The sequence below is a fragment of the Phacochoerus africanus genome, chromosome 7 (assembly GCF_016906955.1).
Source record: "Phacochoerus africanus isolate WHEZ1 chromosome 7, ROS_Pafr_v1, whole genome shotgun sequence".
Classification (NCBI taxonomy): domain Eukaryota; kingdom Metazoa; phylum Chordata; class Mammalia; order Artiodactyla; family Suidae; genus Phacochoerus; species Phacochoerus africanus.
The window spans coordinates 20181026-20203152 of record NC_062550.1 but is presented as its reverse complement, the minus strand read 5'-3'; the positions used below and the strand labels follow the sequence as shown (position 1 = coordinate 20203152).

General features: G+C 42.0%; 1 protein-coding gene across 1 annotated transcript; it reads left to right on the top strand.

The window, feature by feature from the left end:
* The first annotated feature begins 7579 nt into the window (after nucleotides 1-7579).
* Nucleotides 7580-12473, top strand: LOC125130849 (keratin, type II cytoskeletal 6A-like). Its single transcript, XM_047786695.1, has 9 exons — nucleotides 7580-8172; nucleotides 9092-9306; nucleotides 9650-9710; nucleotides 9868-9963; nucleotides 10090-10254; nucleotides 10728-10853; nucleotides 11611-11831; nucleotides 12049-12083; nucleotides 12194-12473. Exons 1-9 carry the CDS (start codon nucleotides 7657-7659, stop codon nucleotides 12433-12435), a joined length of 1677 nt encoding a protein of 558 aa, XP_047642651.1. The 5' UTR covers nucleotides 7580-7656; the 3' UTR covers nucleotides 12436-12473.
* The last annotated feature ends 9654 nt before the right edge of the window (nucleotides 12474-22127 follow it).

Here is a 22127-nt window from a genome sequence, read left to right as displayed (position 1 = left end):
ACCTGGAAAATACAGGAAATACAACTTTTTAATAACATCCTCAAGTAGAAGAACTTTTTGCCAGTTAGAGGCCATATCCAAAGTCCCTCATGTGAGTCCCTTGCGATCCAGGATGATAGCTTGTAAGCCATGTGATTCTAGCTGCATTGACTGGAATCCCAGCACACCTCAATGTATGGAATCACACCTCCATACATTGGTGGGGAGCTGGGGGGAGGGGTGGAGCAGAGTCAGGAGAGGAAATGCTTCAAGAGATGCAGAGAGCAGGCTGCTCGTCTCTGTCCAGCTCCTGCCCCAGGAGACGTGCCTATAGAACTCCTTGATAGCTAACTCTGTTGCACTTGGCCTTAAGCACTGTTAATAACAGCCAAGACATGGAAGCAACATGAAAGTCCATCAACAGATGAATGGATTAAGAAGATGTGGCACATATGTACAATGGAATACTACTCAGCCATAAAAAGGCTAAAAGAACGCCATCTGCAGCAACATGGATGCAACTAGAGATTCTCATACTGAGTGAAGGAAGTCAGAAAGAGAAAGACAAATACTATATAATATCATGTATATGTGGAATCTAAAATTTGGCACAAACGATCCTATCTACAAAACAGAAACATATAATGGACATAGAGAACAGACTTGTGGTTGCTGGAGGGGGCGGGAATGGGTTAGTAGGTGAAAACTGTTGCATTAGGAAAGGACAAGCAGTGGGGTCCTACTGTACAGCACAGGGAACTATGTGCAATCTCTTGGGTTAGAACATGATGGAAGATAGTATGTAGAAAAAAAAGAATGTACATGTATGTGTGACTGGGTCACTTTGCTGTACAACAGAAATTGAAGGAACACTGTAAATTAACTACACTTTAGTAAAAAATTTTTAAAAAAAGAAGAGCTGGTGGCAGACCCGTGGATGGGAAGAAAAGGGGGCTAAGAAGTCCATCTCTGACAGTAGCTGGATACTTTGACTGTGACTTTTGCCAGAGAGTCCCTTCTCAACACTCTCACTTACCGGATGGCAGGAGTGTCCCTTTGGCGCTAGAAACTGAGGGGGTGGGGGCAGGAAAACCATGCTCTTGGAGGTATGTCTATTCAGATGTGCCACCTCTCCCAACACTCCTGCTGTCCCCAATCTCCTTATGCAACTGTAGCAGTCCCTTGTTTAATGCCATCTGTGTCTGTACTACCTCACTTAAGAAACTCTTCTCCATCAGTTGTAACGGCGGAAGACGTTCTTTCCTGCTTCTGTTTGAAACTACCAGGCTACAATTTATCTGGATTCTCATGAAAATTTTCCTCTGTCCCCTTCTTCTAACTCTCTATTCCCCTTGCCTAATTTGATTTTTTTTTCATCGCACCAGGAGAAAGTAGCCACAAAGAAATCAGAAACTGTGTTCAGCAAACCTAGTTTTAATAGTAATATTTGTACTGTTATTTTCATACTATCATAAGTATGCTGGAGGATAAAGCAAATAAGTAATATGTTTAGGTCATTCATAGCCAGGCTTTTCAGAGTGAGTAGAATAAATACAGGTATAAATCATCCCATATTCTTCTCCTTGAATAGTAAATATTAGTATAAGCTTCTGATCTGTTTTTTAAGTATATTTTTACATTTTTGCCAGCTCTGTCCATTGATAAATCTTCAAAGCAAGAAGAATCCAGTAACAATGAGCATCCATGGCATGAAAACTCCAGCTTAGGGTTATCATGCCCCAATAAAAAGAACCAGAGCTACTCAGAGAAACGGCTGATCCCATGTCTGTTTCTAGAAAAGTACAAGGTAGCCTTGACAGCTCATCCCAGAAAAGAAGGAAATTGTCAAATCTGAATAAGGTCCTAACAAAAGGACACAGAAGCCAATCCAAAGAGCTCCCATTGGCCTAAAATGGGACAATTTAAGCACCAAAATTTTCATGACTGCAGAGGACGGAACCATATCAAATATATTTTTAATTTTTTTATTTAAAATTTTTTTCATTAAAGTATAGTTGATTTACAATGTTATAGTCAAATATATTTTTTTACACTATGAATTTATAATTGTACAAAACCCCCAAAACAAAAATAACCAAAGAAAAACTCTCTTTGCTTACATTTGGAAATTGCTGGGGTCCCAACCCACTCTTCTGAAAACTGCAAAATAAAGGGAAAGAATCAAGCACTTATTCTGCCTTTCCTGTGATGAATTAAGCACTTATTAGATTATCTAAAAATAAACAACAAAGAATCCCTCTTTACAAATGACTCTCAGTTGATAAAGGCAGAGGCGGGATGTTAGTAAGTTAGCATTTTGCGACCCCTAATGAAATAGTAAATATGGGAAGGGATCAATGAATATTAAAATATTAGATGACATTTTTACTGTGTTTTTTTTTAGGTGTGTACATAATTTTTTTATTTCCCCAATACGTTATTTTATTTTATCTTTTTACTTTACAGCATGGTGACCCAGTTACACATACATGTATACATTGTTTTTTCTCCCATTACCATGCTCCATCATAAGGGACTAGACATAGTTCCCAGTGCTACACAGCAGGATCTCATTGCTAATCCATTGTGTACTTCTTAACGAAGGGATAAGGCTGAAACTACAGGTATCCCTGGATCAGCCTTAACATCACTAAGATAGGACAATTAGTATTATGTACCTCGTGATGATGCAATAGGTGGTACACAGCAACAGCTGGAACATAATCCTGCCTGAGACAATGGAATTAAACCTAATCAACTCTACCACAACTATTATATAGGAAAAACGGGGGTTAGAAGTTTGGGGGCACCAACAGGAAGCAATGAGCCATCTCCAGAATATAAACACTCTACAGAAAAATCAATTTCTCCATAATTTCTCAAAGGTGTTTAAAAGAAAAGAAAGGAATCTGTCACAGAATGAAAGGACCTTAAGAGACACGACCGTCCAATGCAATATGTGCACCAGCGTGGGATGTTGCTTCCAGCAAACCAGCAAGAAAAGACACCTTTGAGATAACCAGAGAGATCTGAACACAAATGGGCATTATTAGATTTCATTAAGAAATGACTGTTGGGGATTTCCCGTTGTGGCGCAGTGGTTAACGAATCCGACTAAGAACCACGAGGTTGCGGGTTCGATCCCTGGCCTTGCTCAGTGGGTTAAGAATCCAGCGTTGCCGTTGAGTTGCGGTGTAGGTTGCAGACACAGCTCCGATCCCACGTTGCTGTGGCTCTGGCATAGGCCAGTGGCTACAGCTCCGATTCGACCCCTAGCCTGGGAAGCTCCATATGCCACGGAAGCGGCCCAAGAAATGGCAAAAAGACAAAAAAAAAAAATGAAATGACTGTTGGGGTTCCTGTCTTGGCGCATTGGAAACGAATCCAACTAGGAACCATGAGGTTATGGGTTCGATCCCTGGCCTTGCTCAGTGGGTGAAGCATCCGGCATTGCCGTCAGCAGTGGTGTAGGTCACAGGTGCTGCTCAGATCTGGCGTTGCTATGGCTCTGGTGTAGGCTGACAGCAACAGCTCTGATTCGACCCCTGGCCTGGGAACCTCCATGTGCCACGGGTACGGCCCTAAAAAAAAAAAAAAAAAAAAAAAAAAGATAAAAGGCAAAAAGAAAAAAAAAAGAAATGACTGTTGGTTCTGATTTAAAACTGTCACCCAGTAAGATTAGAAAATCATTGTTACTTAAAACGGCAGGCAAATATTTGCAAGTGAAATGACTTGATGTTTCAATTCTTTTAAGGTGTATCAAAAAAAGAAGCAGAGGATTTTGGTATAAAAACTAGGGAAATTTTTTATGAATTCTAGATGAAACAATAATGACAGCTATTGATAACTGTTTAATCTGGGTGATTGGTACATGGTGGTTTATATACTGTTCTCTTAAATAGATTTGATTTTCAATAATACAAATTTTGATCAAACAATAAAGTCGGTTTTCACACTGAGGAGAGCACAAATATATTTTGGGATAAAATTGCTGATGACCATAAATACGATGTCTTGTAGAAAACTCAGGTGCCTCCCAACATGACTCAGGGAAGGGAGGGGGCTGAAGACAATGAAGTCTCATTGGATGAAACAGTTTTCATGAAGTGGGAGAGATGAAAAGTGATATTTCTAATTTAAGCTATTGGCTTGCTGTGTAAAGAGATCTATTTTGAATATTAATAGGTGAGTGGGAGGCTTCTGAACTTAACCTAGTGGAGGAAAGGGAAGCATTTCCTCTTCTCAGAAATTACCTAAAAGCAAGCACGGAGAACCAAAAATATAAAGGTACGCTCCATCCTCAACTACCACAAGAAAAACGTTTTAAAATCCCTCAATCAAAATAAAGAGAAAACGATTTTCACAGGAGAGACACATAAACACAGTGTCAGGAGAAATTAGAGAGAAGCCGCCCTCAGCGCACAGCTCAGAAAACCCAGTAAAGAACACTCTCAAAACCAAATCAAAACCAAACAACGTGGTAACCACAGAGAAACAGCAACACAAAACTAACCCTGAGGTTTTCCTACTGCCGGGCACTGCTGACTCATGCAACTCCTCCTGTGCGGAGGTAAAGGACAGCTCCTCAGGTAGATATCCAAGAACCTTTGGTTTGCAATAGTCAGAAGTGGGTGTGGGGGCTGCAGGCAAGACCCTATTTGCCAAGAAGTTTTAAGACACAGTGAAGGCAGGGCTGAGAAATGAGTAAGAGGCAAGACCCACTGGCACAGGTGTTGGGGAAGCAAAGAAAGCCTGAGACTATGAGCTGTGAGCCACACTGCAGCCATCCTCCTGGGCTTGACAGAATTAAAATTAAAAGAATTATTCACACAGCCTGTGTCATAAAGAGAATTCCTGTTAGTCTGGAGGAAGCCTGGCCCCTCCTCCCAGAATCCTGTCTGCAACGGACCGGTCCAGAAAGAGCTTACCTCATTCAAAGATGGACTCTCCCTAGAAAGGGACCATTCCAGGAGCCACAAGGGATTCTTTCTTTCTTTCTTTCTTTTTCAAACTATTTTTACTTTTTTCCATCGTAGCTGGTTCACAGTGTTCTGTCAATTCTACTGTACAGCAGAGTGATCCAGTCACACAACATATATACATTCTTTTTCTCATATGACCCTCCATCATAAGTGACTAGATATAGTTCCCAGTGCTATCCTTTAAAAAATGCAAAGAAAAGGAAAAACAAGCAAATACAGAAAATCCTCAATAGAAAAAAGTCACAATAAAATATTACCCCAAAGGCAGTAAAATAAATACCATGATAAAATAAGAGAACAAAGAGGCAGTATAATGAGACAATAAAAGAAAAATATTAGCTGGTAGAGCTTAGAAAAGAAGGCGCTCCCGCTGTGGTTTGGCTTAAGAACCCGACATAGTGTCCATGTCCATGAGAGTGTGGGTTCAAACCCCGGCCTCACTGAGTGGGTTAAAGATCTGGCGTTGCCATAGGTTGCAGCGTAGGTCACGGTTGCAGGCCCCCTGTTTCTGTGGCTGTGGCTGTGACCTAGGCTGGCAGCTGTTGGCCAATTTGAACCCTAGCATGGGAATTTTGATATGCTGCAGGTGGTTTTTCTTTCCCTAAAAAGAAAAGAGAAAGAAAGAGAGAGAGAGAGAGAGAGAGAAAGAAGGAAGGAAGGAAGGAAGGAAGGAAGGAAGGAAGGAAGGAAGGAAGGAAAGAAAGAAAGAAAGAAAGAAAGAAAGAAAGAAAGAAAGAAAGAAAGAAAGAAAGAAAGAAAGAAAGAAAGAGAGAGAGAGAGAGAAAGAGAGAGAAAGAAAGAAAAGACAGGAAGGCAATGATAAACAAGTGAATAAATAAATGAATGAATAAATAAAGCCACAATAGAAATGAAGACCAAGCTGAGAGCAGCACAAAGCATTGCCAATGAACAATAATGGATCACAGGTAAAGGCAGATCAATAATTATGAGATAGCAATCATATTACATGAGAACCAAGGGAAAACACAGAGCTAGGAGACAAATACACACACACATACAAAACACATACATGATCACGTGCATCTCATGTGACCCAGGAAGGATACAGAGAAGTAACTAAGGGAAGTTCCTCCAAGGATACACAGGGAAGTGGAACACGGCCTGTCTTCCCACACAGGACTGCCTGGCTAGACAACGGCCTTGAGCATATTTTTTTCCTTTAAATATGTAAACATGCATCATTTACTTAATTTTAAAATATACAAGTACGTAAATAACAATAATCAATATATAAATAGGCATTCTACTACCTCTACATCTGGTATGTTTAAATAGAGAGCTCATTAAGATTTTAGTTTTATCTGTCAGTTTACAGGATACACGAAGCAGAGGAGATCATGTTAAATAAGACAAAGTGACTATGCAATTGGAAAACTCCAAGAATGGACAACTGCACAGGACCAAGAGCCTGGTTCCTTTCACAAATAAATTGCAAGTCAAGAAGAGGAGGGGGGAGTTCTTGTTATGGTGCAGTGGAAACTAATTTGAGTAGGAACTATGAGGTTGTAGGTTCAATCCCTGGCCTTGCTCAGTGGGTTAAGGATCTGGCCTTGCTGTGAGCTGTGGTGCAGGTCGCAGATGTGCCTCGGATCTGGCATTGCTGTGGCTATGGTGTAGGCCAGCAACTGTGGCTCTGATTGGACCCCTAGCCTGGGAACCTCCATATGCCACAAGTGTGGCCCTGAAAAGCGCAAAAAAAAAAAAAAAAAAAAAAAAAAAGGCAGAAGAAGAAGAAGAGAAGGGGGATTTAATGATTTAAATGATTTTAAAGACATATTGTTTAAGGACATATTACCACATGATACGTATGAAACTTATTAGAATCCTGATTTAGACAATGAAAATATAAAATATGAATAACACACAGGTTTTCAATATTGAATAGACACTTCTTGATGTCCAGTGAATATATATAAATATTAAGGATATATAAATGGTATTTGGTTATATATTTTAAAGGGTAACTCATTTACATATAAACATTGAATTATATCCCAAAGAAATGACATGATCTCTGGGATTTTCTTTCAAGTACTTCAGGAATGATAAGGAATTGGGTGGAAGTATAGATGATATGAGGCTGACCGTGAGGTACTTTTTATAAAACCCAGTGATAGGTGGAGAGGCCCATTATATTGTCAATTTACTGATCTACCCATGTGAAGCTATTAAAGAAAGCAAAAACTCTAACTTCTAGAAACAATGAAAGACACTAATAATTATACTCACGGGATAAGCAATGAATTAGTTTGATCTGCAGTGTCTTCACTGTGAGAAACAGCAGGTGGAGAGGAGCCTCAGTACATTTCACACACGTGCATAACATATAAATCTTTCTGTAAGACAGTGACTAACTCCCAGCTCAGAGAGTTGAGAATAGTCTTATTGTACTGAAATCAAGTCAAAGCTGGAAGGCAGGAGAAATTCTCCCTGACTAAAGGAAACCAAAAATGCAATCCTCATATTTCATAACATTTCTAATAACCCAGATGTGATCTCACTGTTTGCAAAGCCCAGCCCTTCCCAAACCTGCAAGCTCACCTTCCAGGACTGAGCCCAGCCCCTCTTCTCCATATATAAGCTGCTGCTGGGAAGCTCCTCTCACAGATCTGCTCCCCTCAGCTCTACCCTCCACCTCTCACGCCTTTCTTCAGCCTTCTCATCCTCAGGAACCATGTCTTGCAAATCCATCGTGAGGAGCCAAAGCAGCGGCCGCCGGGGCTTCAGTGCCAGCTCAGCCAGAGTGCCCGGGGTCTGCCGCTCTGGCTTCAGCACTGTCTCCGTGTCCCGCTCCAGGGGCAGTGGTGGCCTGTCTGGAGTGTGTGGAGGAGCTGGTTTTGGCAGCCGCAGCCTCTATAGCCTGGGGGGCTCCAAGAGGATCTCCATCGGTGGTGGATATGGCGGCGGAGTTGGGGCTGGCTTTGGCTTTGGAGGTGGAGCCAGGAGTGGATTTGGTTTTGGTGCTGGTAGTGGTGGCTTTGGGCTCGGTGGTGGAGCTGGCTTTGTTGGGGGCTATGGGGGCTCTGGCTTCCCTGTGTGCCCCCCCGGAGGCATCCAAGAGGTCACCATCAACCAGAACCTCCTCACCCCTCTGAACCTGCAAATCGACCCCACCATCCAGCGGGTGAGGACCGAGGAGCGGGAGCAGATCAAGACCCTCAACAACAAGTTCGCCTCCTTCATCGACAAGGTGAGCCTGGAGCACCTGCCCTCCACTGGGATTTCAGCCCCCAAACTAAAGAACCAACCCCTGAGTCCTACCAGGGAGAGACTCAGGACAGGGGGAGGAGGGGACTCAGGCCAGCTCTCCACTGGGATGCAGGACAGGCTCTGTGTGGACAGGAGGCAGGAGGGGATGGGAATCGTTCAGAACTGCCGATCCCTTGAAGGTCTCTCATTTCTGCCTGGAAAGAATTCTCAGCTCTTGATAACGCTGAAGCAAAGGAAAGGGAAGGAGGGCAAGGAACGGGTTAGCCTGACCTTCTGAAGGGTCTCACAAATTAAAAACAGAATTACAGTGGAAACTGCTCTAGAGCCCTACAGAGGGGGGAAACAAGAGGAACGAAAATAAAAAAGGACATTCTAGGGGGAAAAAAGACTCAGAACGAAGTACATATCCATAGAAATACGCAATCTGCAGAACCAGAGTTTGACTATTAAGGGAGTTGGTTTCAGAGGAGACTCATGCACTGAATGGGAAAAGAAACTGGAATTCAGTTATTAATAGGATTCAAACTTAATCGTTAGTTTCTACATATTTGGGGACACTTTAATGGAGGTATAATTTCCAAGAAAACTGTGCAATACACCAAAGAAACACTACTGTAAACTAGTCTGTGACTGTGCTTATGAAGAGGAATAAATGAAACTTTGAAAGACAGTGACAGCCTCCATACCTTAGAGGAAGGTACCTTAAAACTTCAAGGAAGAACCTAGCCAGTGATAGCTATGTGCTGTCAAGGAAAACACAACTGGCGGCCTGAGTCTCTGTACATGCTCTGGAGTAGCCCAGCCTCATGGAGACCACCCAGGTCTGCTTGGGGACCAGTCAACTCACATCTCTCTCTTCCGTCTTTCGTCTGGCACATAACCATCTGCTCTTCCTCCAGGTCCGATTCCTGGAGCAGCAGAACAAGGTGCTGGACACCAAGTGGACCCTGCTGCAGGAGCAGGGCATCAAGACTGTCAGGCAGAACCTGGAGCCTTTGTTCGAGCAGTACATCAGCGAGCTCAGGAGACAGCTGGACAGCATCCTGGGGGAGAGAGGCCGCCTGGACTCAGAGCTCAGGGGGATGCAGGACCTGGTGGAGGACTTCAAGAGGAAGTGAGTGACAGGAGAGAAGGGGGCTCAGTTTCCTGAAGCCCACACTTCAAGTCTCTTGGATGACCAGGTCCACATGAGGGCATGATTCCCAGGCAAATATGGCCATGGAAATGAAACCAAAATCACTGCCTATACCCAGACCCAAAAGAACAACAGGGCCAGCCAGGTGGGTGGGGAGCGTAAAGAAATAACCAATTTCGGGAACACAGAGCTCATCTCTTAGGCTTGCTGGCAGGAAAGTTCCATCTGGGTATCCCACTCGGGGAGACTGGGGTCCCAGGGTGTCCGTTGTGTATCCGCTTCACCACTGGCTCAAGTACAGTCTCGTCCTTTCTAATTCCAGGTATGAAGACGAGATCAACAAGCGCACAGCAGCCGAGAATGAATTTGTGAATCTGAAGAAGGTGAGCTGAGTAAGGTCGGGGGTTCATGCTTCTTTGCAGAAAGAGAGCACTCTGGGTCCCTGCCCGCAGCCAAGGGAAGAATAAGCAGGGAGACCAAAAGGTGGCTAGACTGGGAAGGAGGGTTCATCTGACTGTCAGTTTTTGTCTTCTTTCTCAGAATGTGGATACTGCCTACATGAATAAGGTTGAACTACAAGCCAAGGTCGACTCGCTCACAGATGAGATCAACTTCCTAAGAGCCTTCTATGACGCAGTAAGCATCTCCCCTCACCTTGCTCGAGTCACTCTGACGAGACTCTGAGAGGGCTGGAAAGCTTGGGCTCGGGTACGTCTGTAAATGTCACAGGCAAAGACAACCTAAGGATGTCGCGTTCTGCAGGAACTGGCTCAGATGCAAACCCACATCTCAGACACGTCTGTGGTCCTCTCCATGGACAACAACCGCAACCTGGACCTGGACAGCATCATCGCTGAAGTCAAAGCCCAATATGAGGACATTGCTCAGAGGAGCCGGGCTGAGGCTGAGTCCTGGTACCAGTCCAAGGTGGGTGGTGCGGGGGCAGCTCATGAAGCCTCCCTGGGCCTCGTCCTTGAAGGCCACCATGGCTACAGACTTCCCTGGGGAAATCTCCTTCTAGGAAGCTGGGGTCCTCTCACAGCGATGTGCCCCCTGCCCTAACAGAGTAGATCTTTGCAGCAGTTAGGTCCAAGTCGAGGAAACCAAAGAACCCAAAGGCAAGACAAAAGCTACTGTAGATAAGATCTTTGCGTCGCCTTCACCCTGATGCTGGTTCTCAGAAACCACGCAGAACACTCTTGACCCTGGAGTGAACTAGGCAGTCAGTGGTCCTAGGCAGGGATGGTCTGCCGTGGGTGTAGAAGAGCAATGATCTTGCGGTGTCCCTTTTCCTAAAACGTCTCGTGGGAAAGCTAGGAGCATTAATTTGTTAAATGCGTGACAGCCACCATTGCCACGTGAAGCCCACGTAAAGCACCCTCTCTCCCTCTGGCTTATAGTATGAGGAGCTGCGGGTCACAGCGGGCAGGCACGGAGATGACCTGCGCAACACCAAGCAGGAGATCTCCGAGATCAACCGCATGATCCAGAGGCTGCGGTCTGAGATCGACCACGTCAAGAAGCAGGTATGGTGGGGACCATGGAGCTTAAACCATTGTTTTTCTTAGACCAGCAGGCATTCATCAGCCACATTTGGGAAATTTCTTGCACTGAGGGGCCAGCAGGGAGAGGAAGGCACACAGTTACCCCCTCAGTGAGTTCCTAAGGACTTCAGCCAAGGGGCATGTAGTAAACTCAGGACGGGCCCAATCCTGACGGGTCCGTGGTACAAAGATATAGTCTAGAGGCACTGAAAAGAGAACCCATGTAAGAAACAAGCCGGTAGAGAAAAGAACCAGCCAGAAAGAGTGAGGAAGACTGCTGAAAAATCACTCCGAATGAACGTGAAAAAGAAAGTCTCGGAAAGACAAGGATCAAAATAAGCACTGTCCAAAAATATGAGTTGGAAGGGAAGCAAGGTCTCCACAGTTTAATGTCAAATCATCACCTCCCAGAGAATGTTTGTGGCATCGCCTAAGAGAATGAGCATCCGCTGTCAACATTCCAAACAATCCAGTGGATCTATTCCGTCCCATGTCCCCTGATCTTGTATCTGCTGTGCTATCTTCCAGCAGTCACCAGCCCATCCTCGCTACGATGCTCCACACAGAAGGGCATAGGTTTTCTCTAGTCTCTCCTAGGCTAGTTAAGGCTTGCAGAACCGACAAAGACTCGACCAAAGGGTCCTCGCTCCAGAACTCTTCCGAAGTGGGAAGGAGGTACCGTGGTTAGTCTGCTCTGGAGATCAGGTTGCTAGTTCCCTCTGCTTATCTTGTCCTCTAGTGCGCCAGCCTGCAGTCTGCCATCGCTGATGCCGAGCAGCGTGGGGAGATGGCCCTCAAGGACGCCAGGAACAAGCTGGCCGAGCTGGAGGATGCCCTGCTTAAGGCCAAGCAGGACATGGCCAGGCTGCTGAAGGAGTACCAGGAGCTCATGAACGCCAAGCTGGCCCTGGACGTGGAGATTGCCACCTACAGGAAGCTGCTGGAAGGCGAGGAGTGCAGGTGGGTAACTCACACAACCCCCTCAAACATCTGGGGCCATCTCCAAGAGGTCCAGTCACAACCTCAAGCCGAAGGCCGTCTAGTCTTGGCCATGATGCTACCCTCAGAAAACCACTTAGGAAGAGCATTCCCCATGGACTCTCCTCACAAAGGGGTCTGCACAGCAGTCTAGCTGTGACTCTCAGGTCCCATGATGGCCCTGTCTCCTCTCTCCTAGGCTGAATGGGGAAGGCGTTGGACAAGTCAACATCTGTAAGTAGCTTTGCGTGCCCCCTCCCTTGTCCTGGTGCTCTTCTGACGGGACTCAGTCTGGCAGAGTGGGTCAGCGTGTCTTGTGCTGATCTTGTCCCTTCCCTCCACAGCTGTGGTGCAGTCCACCGTCTCCAGCGGCTATGGCGGTGCTGGCGGTGTCGGCAGTGGCTTGGGCCTGGGTGGAGGCAGTGGCTATGCCTACAGCAGTGGTCACTGCCTTGGAGGTGGCTTCAGTTCTGGCAGTGGCAGAGCCATAGGCGGTGGCCTCAGCTCCTCTGGGGGCAGCAGTTCCACCATCAAATACACCACCACCTCCTCCTCCTCTTCCAGCAGGAAGGGCTACAGGCACTGAAGTCCTGCCATGTGCTTTTGGTCCCACAATGTCTAGGCCCTCTCTCAGCTGACTGCCATCTCCTCCAGTTTCTTCCTCTCTCCTGCTTCCTTCTTCTCTTACTCTTTGCGTTAGAATGTGAGGTTGCTGCGTGCCCTCCCCTCCTCTCTGCCAACACCTGCTCCACCTGAGCTTTCATTGCTCAACACTGGAAGGTCATTGCCTGGGTTCTGATCCAGATCCGAGCAATTCCCCTTGCTCTCCAGTTGTCCAGGATTCCCCATCTTACAGGTGTTGCGTCTTCTCTTTTGATGTTCATGAAAGCACAAATGACTAGTTCTATGATGTACAGGGTCTGGATCCCTGTGATGCTTCCTCTGCTCTCTGCTCACTTGTAATTGCTAAATAAAGCAGATTTATAATATGAAATATGATTTCCTGTTGCCTTCCTTCCTCACCAATTGTTCTTGAGGTTTTCATCTGAAAAATGCCCTTTCATGAATGAAGGACATTCCCTATCCCCTCGTGTTTCATTCCCCTCCTCTACAGAATTTCATCAAACAGCAGTTCAGCATCCCAATACCCTGATATCCTCTCAGATCAGTTTGGTAAATAGAACCAACATTTTGAAGCCATTTTTTTTTATTGCCATGACCAGGTTCTAGCAGCTTAGTGTCTCTGACTAAGACTCTAAGACTACACCTCCTCCCCTACAATGGCTACCCATTATCCCCAGAGAATCATAATACCATCCAATTACAGCAGAAGAACATGTACTAGGGAGTAAGATATTTAATTTATGCTCACGATTGCCTCATGACAAAGAATATTTCCTAATAGCATGTAACAAAACTAATTACAATGTATACACTCCTAAATTGAAATAATGCTTCTAGAGACTTATCCTGAGGAAATAAAACAAGCATAGGAAGTTTTACTTCATGGATGCGAATCCCAACAATCTTTTCAACAGGGAAAATTTGGAGACAGTGGCCAAATTCTGGATCCAAAGACTCAGATGTTCAGTTTTTGAAGTGTAGAGCCAAAATAAGAGTGGAAGTGCCTTTCTTCTTACTCAGTTAACCTCTCACAGAAATTCTAAGAATCCAAGTCCTGTTGCTCTGAAGAGGTGGCCCTGCATCCTCTCTCAGATGTGCCCTGGTCTGCTTTGACTTCTAGGAAAGGGTAATGCAAATATCTGGATACATTGCAAGGGTGGTCTGTTAGCGTCTTCTTCTTCTTGAGGACCAGTGCCTATTTCCAGTCCCTGTTTTCTCCATTCTGCTAATCCCCAGGCTCTCACATTACAAGAGGAAATTTCTTGGTGAAGCTAATTTATAGAGGGTATTTCTGGATTCTGCGGTATCCTGCCATGTTCACGCTAATCATTCCTCCAGTAACATGGGCAGCTTCTGACTTTGGCAACACTTCACTTTCTGCCAAGAATTTCCCCCAACAGCAGATGTGTGGTGACTGGCTTCTGAGGTCTAAGCCCACCCACCACACATTACTACTGTGTACCTATGAGGAATATTGAAAGTGACTTAACTGTTGGGAGTGCCTGTTGTGGCACAGCGGAAACAAATCCAACTAGGATCCATGAGGATGCGGGTTCACAGGATCACTGTTCTCGCTAAGTGGGTTGGGGATCCGGCGTTGCTATGAGCTGTGCTGTAGGTCACAGATGCAGCTTGGATCCTGCATTGCTGCAGCTGTGGTGTAGGCCGGCAGCTGTAGCCCCAATTCGACCCCTAACCTGGGAAATTCCATATGCCTTGAGTGCAGCCCTAAAAAGTGGGGGGAAAAAAAAGGAAGTTACATAACTGGTAAGGAAAAGTATCTAGGACACAGAAATACAAAAAAGGAGGTTAAATATAGTATATGTATATATGGATTTAAATTAAATTAAAATCTTATAGAGTATGGACTTTAAAACTAAAATAAAGAAAACTAAGAATAACTCTATGCTGACAAATTTGATGACTTAGTTGAAATTGGCCAAATGTTTGAAAGACGCAAAACCACTAGACTTAGATAAGGAGAAATAATTAATAAGAACTATCCTTTATTTATTAACAATATTGAATCAATAATATATAGCATTCAAAAAAAAAGAAAGCGCATGGCCCAGATGTTTAATCATATGAAACTTAAAAAAGAAAAGGTGCCAATTTTTTGAAAATCTCTTCTAGAAATTAGAAGCAGAAGGAATACTTTCTGACTCATTGCATGAGGCCAGCATTATATAATATCAAAACCAGAGAAAGACATTTCAAAAAAGGAAAGCTACAGTCCAATACCTCTCATGAACACAGACATGAAAATGCTCAAGAAATATTATCAAATTCAATTCTCTAACATATAAAAAGAATTATACACCACAGCCAAGTGAGATTATATTCCAAATATGCAAGACTGGTTCAACATTCAAAATCAATCAGTGCAATCCACCATATCAAAAGGAAAATCATGATTATATTAATTAATGCAGGAAAAGTACATGACATAATCCAACAACCATTCATGATTTTTAAAAAAATCTCTTCTCAGATAAGGAATAGATGGCAACTTCCTCATTTTAATAGAGAACATACCCAAAAGAATCCTATAGTCAACATCACATTTACTGGTGTGAGACTGGACTTTTTCTTCTGAGATCAAGAGCAAGATAAGTACAATGCCCTTCTCCACTTTTATTCAACATTGTAGTGGAAGTTCTAATTGGTTCAAGAAAATGGAGATTAAAGTAAAAGTTATATGATTATAAATGAAGAAATAAAACTATCTTTATTCTCAGCTAACATGATAATCTATATAGGAAATCTGAAAGTATCAAAAACTTCTTGGAACTAAAAAGCCAGTATAGCAGAGTTGCAGGATTCAAGGTTACTGTACAAAAGTCAACTGACTGCATATGTATCATTAATAAAGAGATGAAAATTGAGATTTAAAAACAATACCATTTATAATAGCCACCAAAAGATTGAATACATAGGCATAAATCTATCAAAGTATGTAGAGAATCCATTTGTGGAAAATTATAAAATACTGATGAAAAAATCAAAGCTGAATATAAGCTCTTAAACTAAAGCTCTTAATATATGAAGAGATAGTTCATATTTATGCATTGGAATACACATAAAATTAAGATGTAAATTCTTTCCAACACACACAAAATACGGTCTAAAGTGAAATTCCAGCAAGCTCAGTTATAGATATCAGTAAGTGGATTTTAAAGTTTACACAGAAAGGGAAAAGCCTTTGACTGGTTAAATAGATGAAGTCCACGGGGATAATTTCAGAGTGGTGAAACTCTTCTGTATGATGCTGTAATGATAGATTCACAACACTATGCATTTGTCAAAATTCACAGAGTTTTGCAGCATTGAGTAAACTTTAATGTTTGAGTTTTTTAAAATAATAATTTATGAGGTTGAGAGAGCCCAGGATGGAATGCAGAATGTGAAAAAAAGAATATATATGTATTACAAGTGTATGAAACAACCTCACTGAAGGGGTTAGGAAGAAAAAAGGCTGGCCTAAGGAAGTAACTTTGGAGATGACTGGAATCTATTAGACTAAAGGCAAAAGGAACTATGTATAAACAATGTATTCTAGTTAATAAAGTTGTTTCCCAGGGACATGGCTTAATAATTCTGAACCTTCTATAAATGTATACCGGCATTGAAAAATTAGGTAGGTGATTGGGGCCAGGCTTATCAGTGTTGGTGTGTGAGATTAGAGATAAACAAAGAAGAAGGGCAAATTGATCCATATACAAAATACCTAGGCAGAGCTCTCAAAACTTTCAAGGTCATCAAAACAAAGGAAGTCTGGCAAACTGTCTCAACCAAGAGGAGTCTAAGGAGAGAGGCATAATGACTAAGTGACTAAATGCAACGTGGTATTCTGGATGGGATCCCAGAATGGGAAAAAAGAGCACTGGTAAAGCTAAGAGAAGTCCAACCGATGTTCAAACTAGTTAATAATGATATATTTACATTGTTTCCTTCATTGTGGCAAGAGCGTCCAACGTTAGGTATTAATAATAGGGGAAGCTGGGAGTGTAGGGTATACAGGACTTCTCAGTTCTATCTGCAAATCTTCTTGTACATCTAAAATTATTCTAAAATAAACAGTTTACTACAAAAAGCATTACCTTATTACTTCAGGTGTGGGCTCAAAGTGACATCTGTATTTTTAACTAACTCTAATTTTGTAAATCAAATTATAAACAACTAAGCTGAATAAAGATAGAGACAGTGACAAAGAAACAGAGACAGAAAAGTAATTGGAGGACTAATGCTAAAACAATAATATTGGTTATCTCAAATTGATGTTAACTCAAGTAAACTGTGCTCTTTATAGGTTATATACTTAAACTTTTTAAGTTGAACATGTGTTACTTTCATCATTAAAATGTTATTTTAAAAGAGAAGGGATGTCCTCTAATGATGTAATTATAGAACATCTAAAATTAAACAAGGTTGCATATTTTGGTACTAAGGGAGTAAAGATTCAATCTCTAGATTTAAGAGCCATGAGAATAAAACATTTGGATTGCATTCCTTTATCCACTAAGGACTGAATCAGGAGAAATAGATTTATTTTGCAAGAGCATAAGACTTGTTTTGAGGCATGGAAGGACAGTACCAATGGTTGTTAGGTACCAGATTTGACTCCGAAGGAGGCTGGCTAATTGCCTTCTCTAGTACAGAGTCCATATAGGAAATACATCTTTTTAATAACACACTCAAATAGAAGAACATTTTGCCAATTAGAGGCTATATTCAAAATTCACTTACCAGAACCCTCTGTGATCTAGGATGATCCTTTGCGAGCCATACAATATGGATTCCAGCTGCACTGGCTAGAATCCTCAACACAGCCCAATGCATGATGGGGGCAGGGGTGTAGCATAGTCAGGGGAGGGAATACTTCAGTAGGTGCCTAAAATGGGACAGTTTACATAGGAAAAGTATTAATGTGGCAATGGACTGAAATATATCAACCGTATTTTTTAAACTGTGAATTTATAATTATTTAAGAGAGTCTCTTATGACGGAGCATGATGGAGGATAATGTGAGAAAGAGAATGTATGTATGTATGTGTGACTGGGTCACTTTGCTGTACAGTAAAAAATTGACAGAACACTGTAAACCACCTATAATGGAAAAAATAGAAGTCATTTTTAAAAAACCAAAAAAAAAGAAAAAATGCAAAAACAATGTAAATGATCAAACTGAAATTTCCTTGGATTACTTTGGAAATTGTTGGAGTCCCAACTTGCTACGCCAAAAATTGCAAAACAAAGGGAGAGTCTTAGCACCTATTCTATCTTTCCTGTATAAATCAAATGCACATTAGATTACCTAAAAACTAAATGACGAAGAGTCCTTCTTATAGATGTCCCCCAACTGATAAAGGCAGGGGCAGGATGTAGAATCAGAATGTTACCATTTTGAAACCCTTAATGAAATAGTGAACCTGAAAATTGGTGCATGAATATAACAGCTCAGATGAAAATATTGTTGTACATTTTAAAATAGAGGCTGAAACCATAGTTGTCCCCTGATCAGTCTTATCACAAATAGTTGGATAACTAGCGTTATGAACCTCATGATCTGATGCAATAGAGAGTTCACAGCCCCAGCGAGTACATAATCTTACCTGAAACAATGGAACTAAATCTAATCGACTCTAAACAACTTACAGCACACAGGAAAGACTGTGGATGGAGGAATTTATGTGGCACCAACAGGAAAAAAAAAAAGACAAATCTAGAATGTAGAATTCTGCAGAAAAAAAAGCAACTTCACAAATCAAAGGTATATAAAAGAAATAAAGGAATCTGTTACAGAATGAAAGAACCTTAGGAGACACAACAGTCAAATGCAATATGTGAATCTAGTTAGGATGCTGCTTCAAGCAAACCAGCAAGAAAAGACATCTTTGAGATAATCAGAAAAATATGGACATAATTGGCAATTAGGTTTCAATAAGAACTGACTATTGGTTTTGATACATGTTAAGCAGTTAGACTAAAAAGTCATTATTACTCAGAAATGTATGCAGATATTTACAAGTAAAATGACTTGATGTCTTGATTTCCTTTAAGATACATCAACAAAAGAGGATTTAGATATAGAAAAAAAAAGAAATTAGATGAAGAAAAATGAGACGATATTGATAACTGTTTAATCTGGGTAAACCATTCTCTTAAATTTTATTCCCTTGATTTTAAAGATACATTTTGTTTTGTTTCTTTTTTTTTTTTTTTGCTTTGTTTTGCTTTTTAGGACCGCACATGTGGCATATGAAAGTTCCCTTAACCTAGGGGTCGAATCAGAGCTGCAGCTGCCAGCCTACATCACAGCCACAGCAACTCCAAATCCGAGCCACATCTGTGACCTACAGCACAGCTCACGGCAAAGCCAGATCCTTAACCCACTGAGAGAGGCCAGGGATCGAACCTGCATCCTCATAGATGCTAGTCGGGTTCATCACCACTGAGCACAGCAGGAACTCCCTTAAAGATACAAATTTTGATTAAGCAAAAGAAGTAGGCTGTTCCACTGAGGAGAATACAACCATATTTTAGTAGTAAGTCTTTTTGTGGTGGTGCCTTGTAGAAAACTTTCAGATGACTCCCAGTATGGCTCAAGGAAGGGAAAGACCCTGAAGACAATCACATCTCATTGAATAAAATTGTTTCATGAAGTGTGAGAGGAGAAAACTAATATTTCTAATTTAAGTTACCAGCTAATATCTTAAACAATATGATATTTTAAAATATAAATATTTTGAATGGGAGGCTTCTGAATTTGACCTACTGGAGGAAAGGGAGGCATTTCCCCATCTCAGACATTACCTAAAAACAACAGGAACGAGAAACTTAAAAGTAATCCCTACCCTCAATAACCAAAAGAAAAACCCTGCAATCAAAAAAATAGACCATTCTCACAGAAAGAGACAAACACAAAAACATACAAACACAGTTGTTAAGAGAACTCAGAGAGAAGTCGCCCTCAGCACAGATCTCAGAAAAACCCAGTAAAGAACACTCTCAAAAACAAACAAATCAGGGAGTTTCCATCATGGCGCAGCGGGAACGAATCCGACTAGGAACCATAAGGTTTCGGGTTCGATCCCTGGCCTTGCTCAGTGGGTTAAGGATCTGGCTGTGAGCTGTGGTGTAGGTGGCAGACATGGCTCGGATCTGGTGTTGCTGTGGCTCTGGTGTAGGCCAGTGGCTACAGCTCCAATTAGATCCCTAGCCTGGGAACTTCCATGTGCCACGGGTGCTGCCCTAAAAAGACAAAAGACAAAAAAAAAATCAGAACCAAACAATCTGGTAGCCACAGAGGAACACCCCATAGAGGTTTTCTTACTGCCAGTGACGGCTGACTCATGTAACTCCTCCTGTGTGGATGTGAAGCACACGTCCTCAGGTGCAAATTCAAGAACCTCTGGTTTTCAATAGTCAGAAGTGAGCGTGTGGGCTGCAGGCAAGACTCTATTTGCCAGGAGATTTTAAGACAAAATGAAGGCAAGGCTGAGTAAAGAATCAGAAGAAAGGCCGATTGAAAGATTGTAGTTGTGAAGCAAAGAAAGCTAGGACTGAATTGTGAGCCACACTGCAGCCATCTTCCTGGGTCTGGCTGAATTAAAACTAAAAATTTTCCTGTGTCATGATGAGATTTCCTATTAGTTTGGATGCAGCCTGGCCCTTCCTCCCAGAATACTGTCTGCAAAGGGCAGGTCCAGAAGGAGCTCACCTCGTTCAAAGATGAGCTCTTGTTATGAAGGAACCATTCCAGACAAACCTCTGGCCAGGCTCACCAGGAAGAAAAGAGAGAACCCAAATAAACAAAATAAGAAATGAAAAAGGAGACCTGGAAAACACAGAAATACAAAAAAAAAAAGTAAGAGAATATTATGAATGATTATATGCCAACAAATTTGACAACCTGGAAGAAATAGACAAGTTTCTAGAAACAAAGAGCCTGCCCAAATTGAATCAAGAAGAAATAGACAAACTGAACAGACTAAACGCTAGACGTGAAATAGAATCTATAATTTTACAACTCCTTACAAACAAAACTCTAGGACAAAATGACTTCACAGGTGAATTCTACCAAATATAAAGAGAAGAATTTATACCAATCCTTCCCAAACTCTTCCAAAGATTGAGGAGGAGAAAACACTCCCAAAGACATTCTATGAAGCCAACATCACCGGATACCAAAACCAAAGAAAGCACCAAAAAAGAAAATTACAAGCCAATATCTTTGATGAACATAAATGCAAAAATTCTCAACAAAATATTAGCAAACCTAATCCAACAGCACATTAAAAAGGATTCAAAGGATTCATGACCAAGAGGATGCATCCCAAGTTCACAAGGATGACTCAACATAAGCAAATCAATCGATGTGATACACCACACAAACAAAAGACAAAAAAAAACCCATGATCATCTCAATAGATGCATAAAGAGCATTTGACAAAATTCAACATCTATTCATGATAAAAATTCTTACCAAGGCAGGTATAGAAGGAACATATCTCTACATAATAAAAGCTATTTATGACAAGCCCACAGCCAATATAATACTCAGCAGTGAAAAGCTGAAAGCCTTCCTGCTAAAATCTGGAACAATACAAGATACCCACTCTCACCTCTTCTATTCAACATAAACAGCCCAATTGAAAAATGGGCAGAAGACCTAAATAGACATTTCTCTGAAGAAGACATACAGATGGCCAACAGGCACATGAAAAAATGCTCAACATCACTAATTATCAGAGAAATGCAAGTCGAAATCACAATGAGGTACCACCTCACACTGGTCATAAAGGCTATCGTTAATAAATCTACAAATAACCAATGCTGGAGAGGGTGTGGCAAAAAGGGAACCCTCCTACACTGTTGGGGAGGATGTAAATTGGTACAACCACTATGGAAAATAGTATGGAGGTTCCATAGAAAACTAAATGTGGAACTACCACATGATCCAGCAATCTCACTCCTTGGCATATATCCAGACAAAACTACAATTCAAAAAGATACATGCACCCATATATTCATAACAACACTACTCACAATAGCCAAGACATGGAAACAACCTAAATATCCATCAACAGATGAATGGATTAAGAAGATGTGGTACAGGAGTTCCCATCATGGCTCAGTGGTAAACGAATCTGACTAGGAACCATAAGGTTGCTGGTGCGATCCCTGGCCTTGCTCAGTGGGTTAAGGATCCAGCTTTGCCATGAGCTGTGGTATAGGTTGCAGATGTGGCTTGGATCCCGGATTGCTGTGGCTCTGGCATAGGCCGGTGGCTACAGCTCTGATTAGACCCATAGCCTGGGAACCTCCATATGCCGTGGGAATGGCCCAAGAAACGGCAAAAAGACAAAAAAAAAGAAGAAGATATGGTACATATACACAATGGAATACTACTCATCCATAAAAAAGAATGAAATAATGCCATTTACAGCAACATGGATGCAACTAGAAATTCTCATACTAAGTGAAGTAAGTCAGAAAAAGAAAGACAAATACTATATGTTATAACTTATCATGGAATCTAAAATATGACGCAAATGAAACTATCTATGAAACAGAAACAGACTCATGGACATAGAGAACAGACTCACGGTTGCCAAGAGGGAGGAGGTTGAGGGAGGGATGGATTGGGAGATT

What these genes read in the sequence shown, in the direction of transcription:
- LOC125130849 (XM_047786695.1), top strand. Translation starts at nt 7,657, where the DNA reads ATGTCTTGCAAATCCATCGTGAGGAGCCAAAGCAGCGGCCGCCGGGGC. An exon ending in TCGCCTCCTTCATCGACAAG is followed by an intron (nt 8,173 to 9,091) that starts GTGAGCCTGGAG and finishes CTCTTCCTCCAG; the next exon opens with GTCCGATTCCTGGAGCAGCA. An exon ending in TCGACCACGTCAAGAAGCAG is followed by an intron (nt 10,854 to 11,610) that starts GTATGGTGGGGA and finishes CTTGTCCTCTAG; the next exon opens with TGCGCCAGCCTGCAGTCTGC.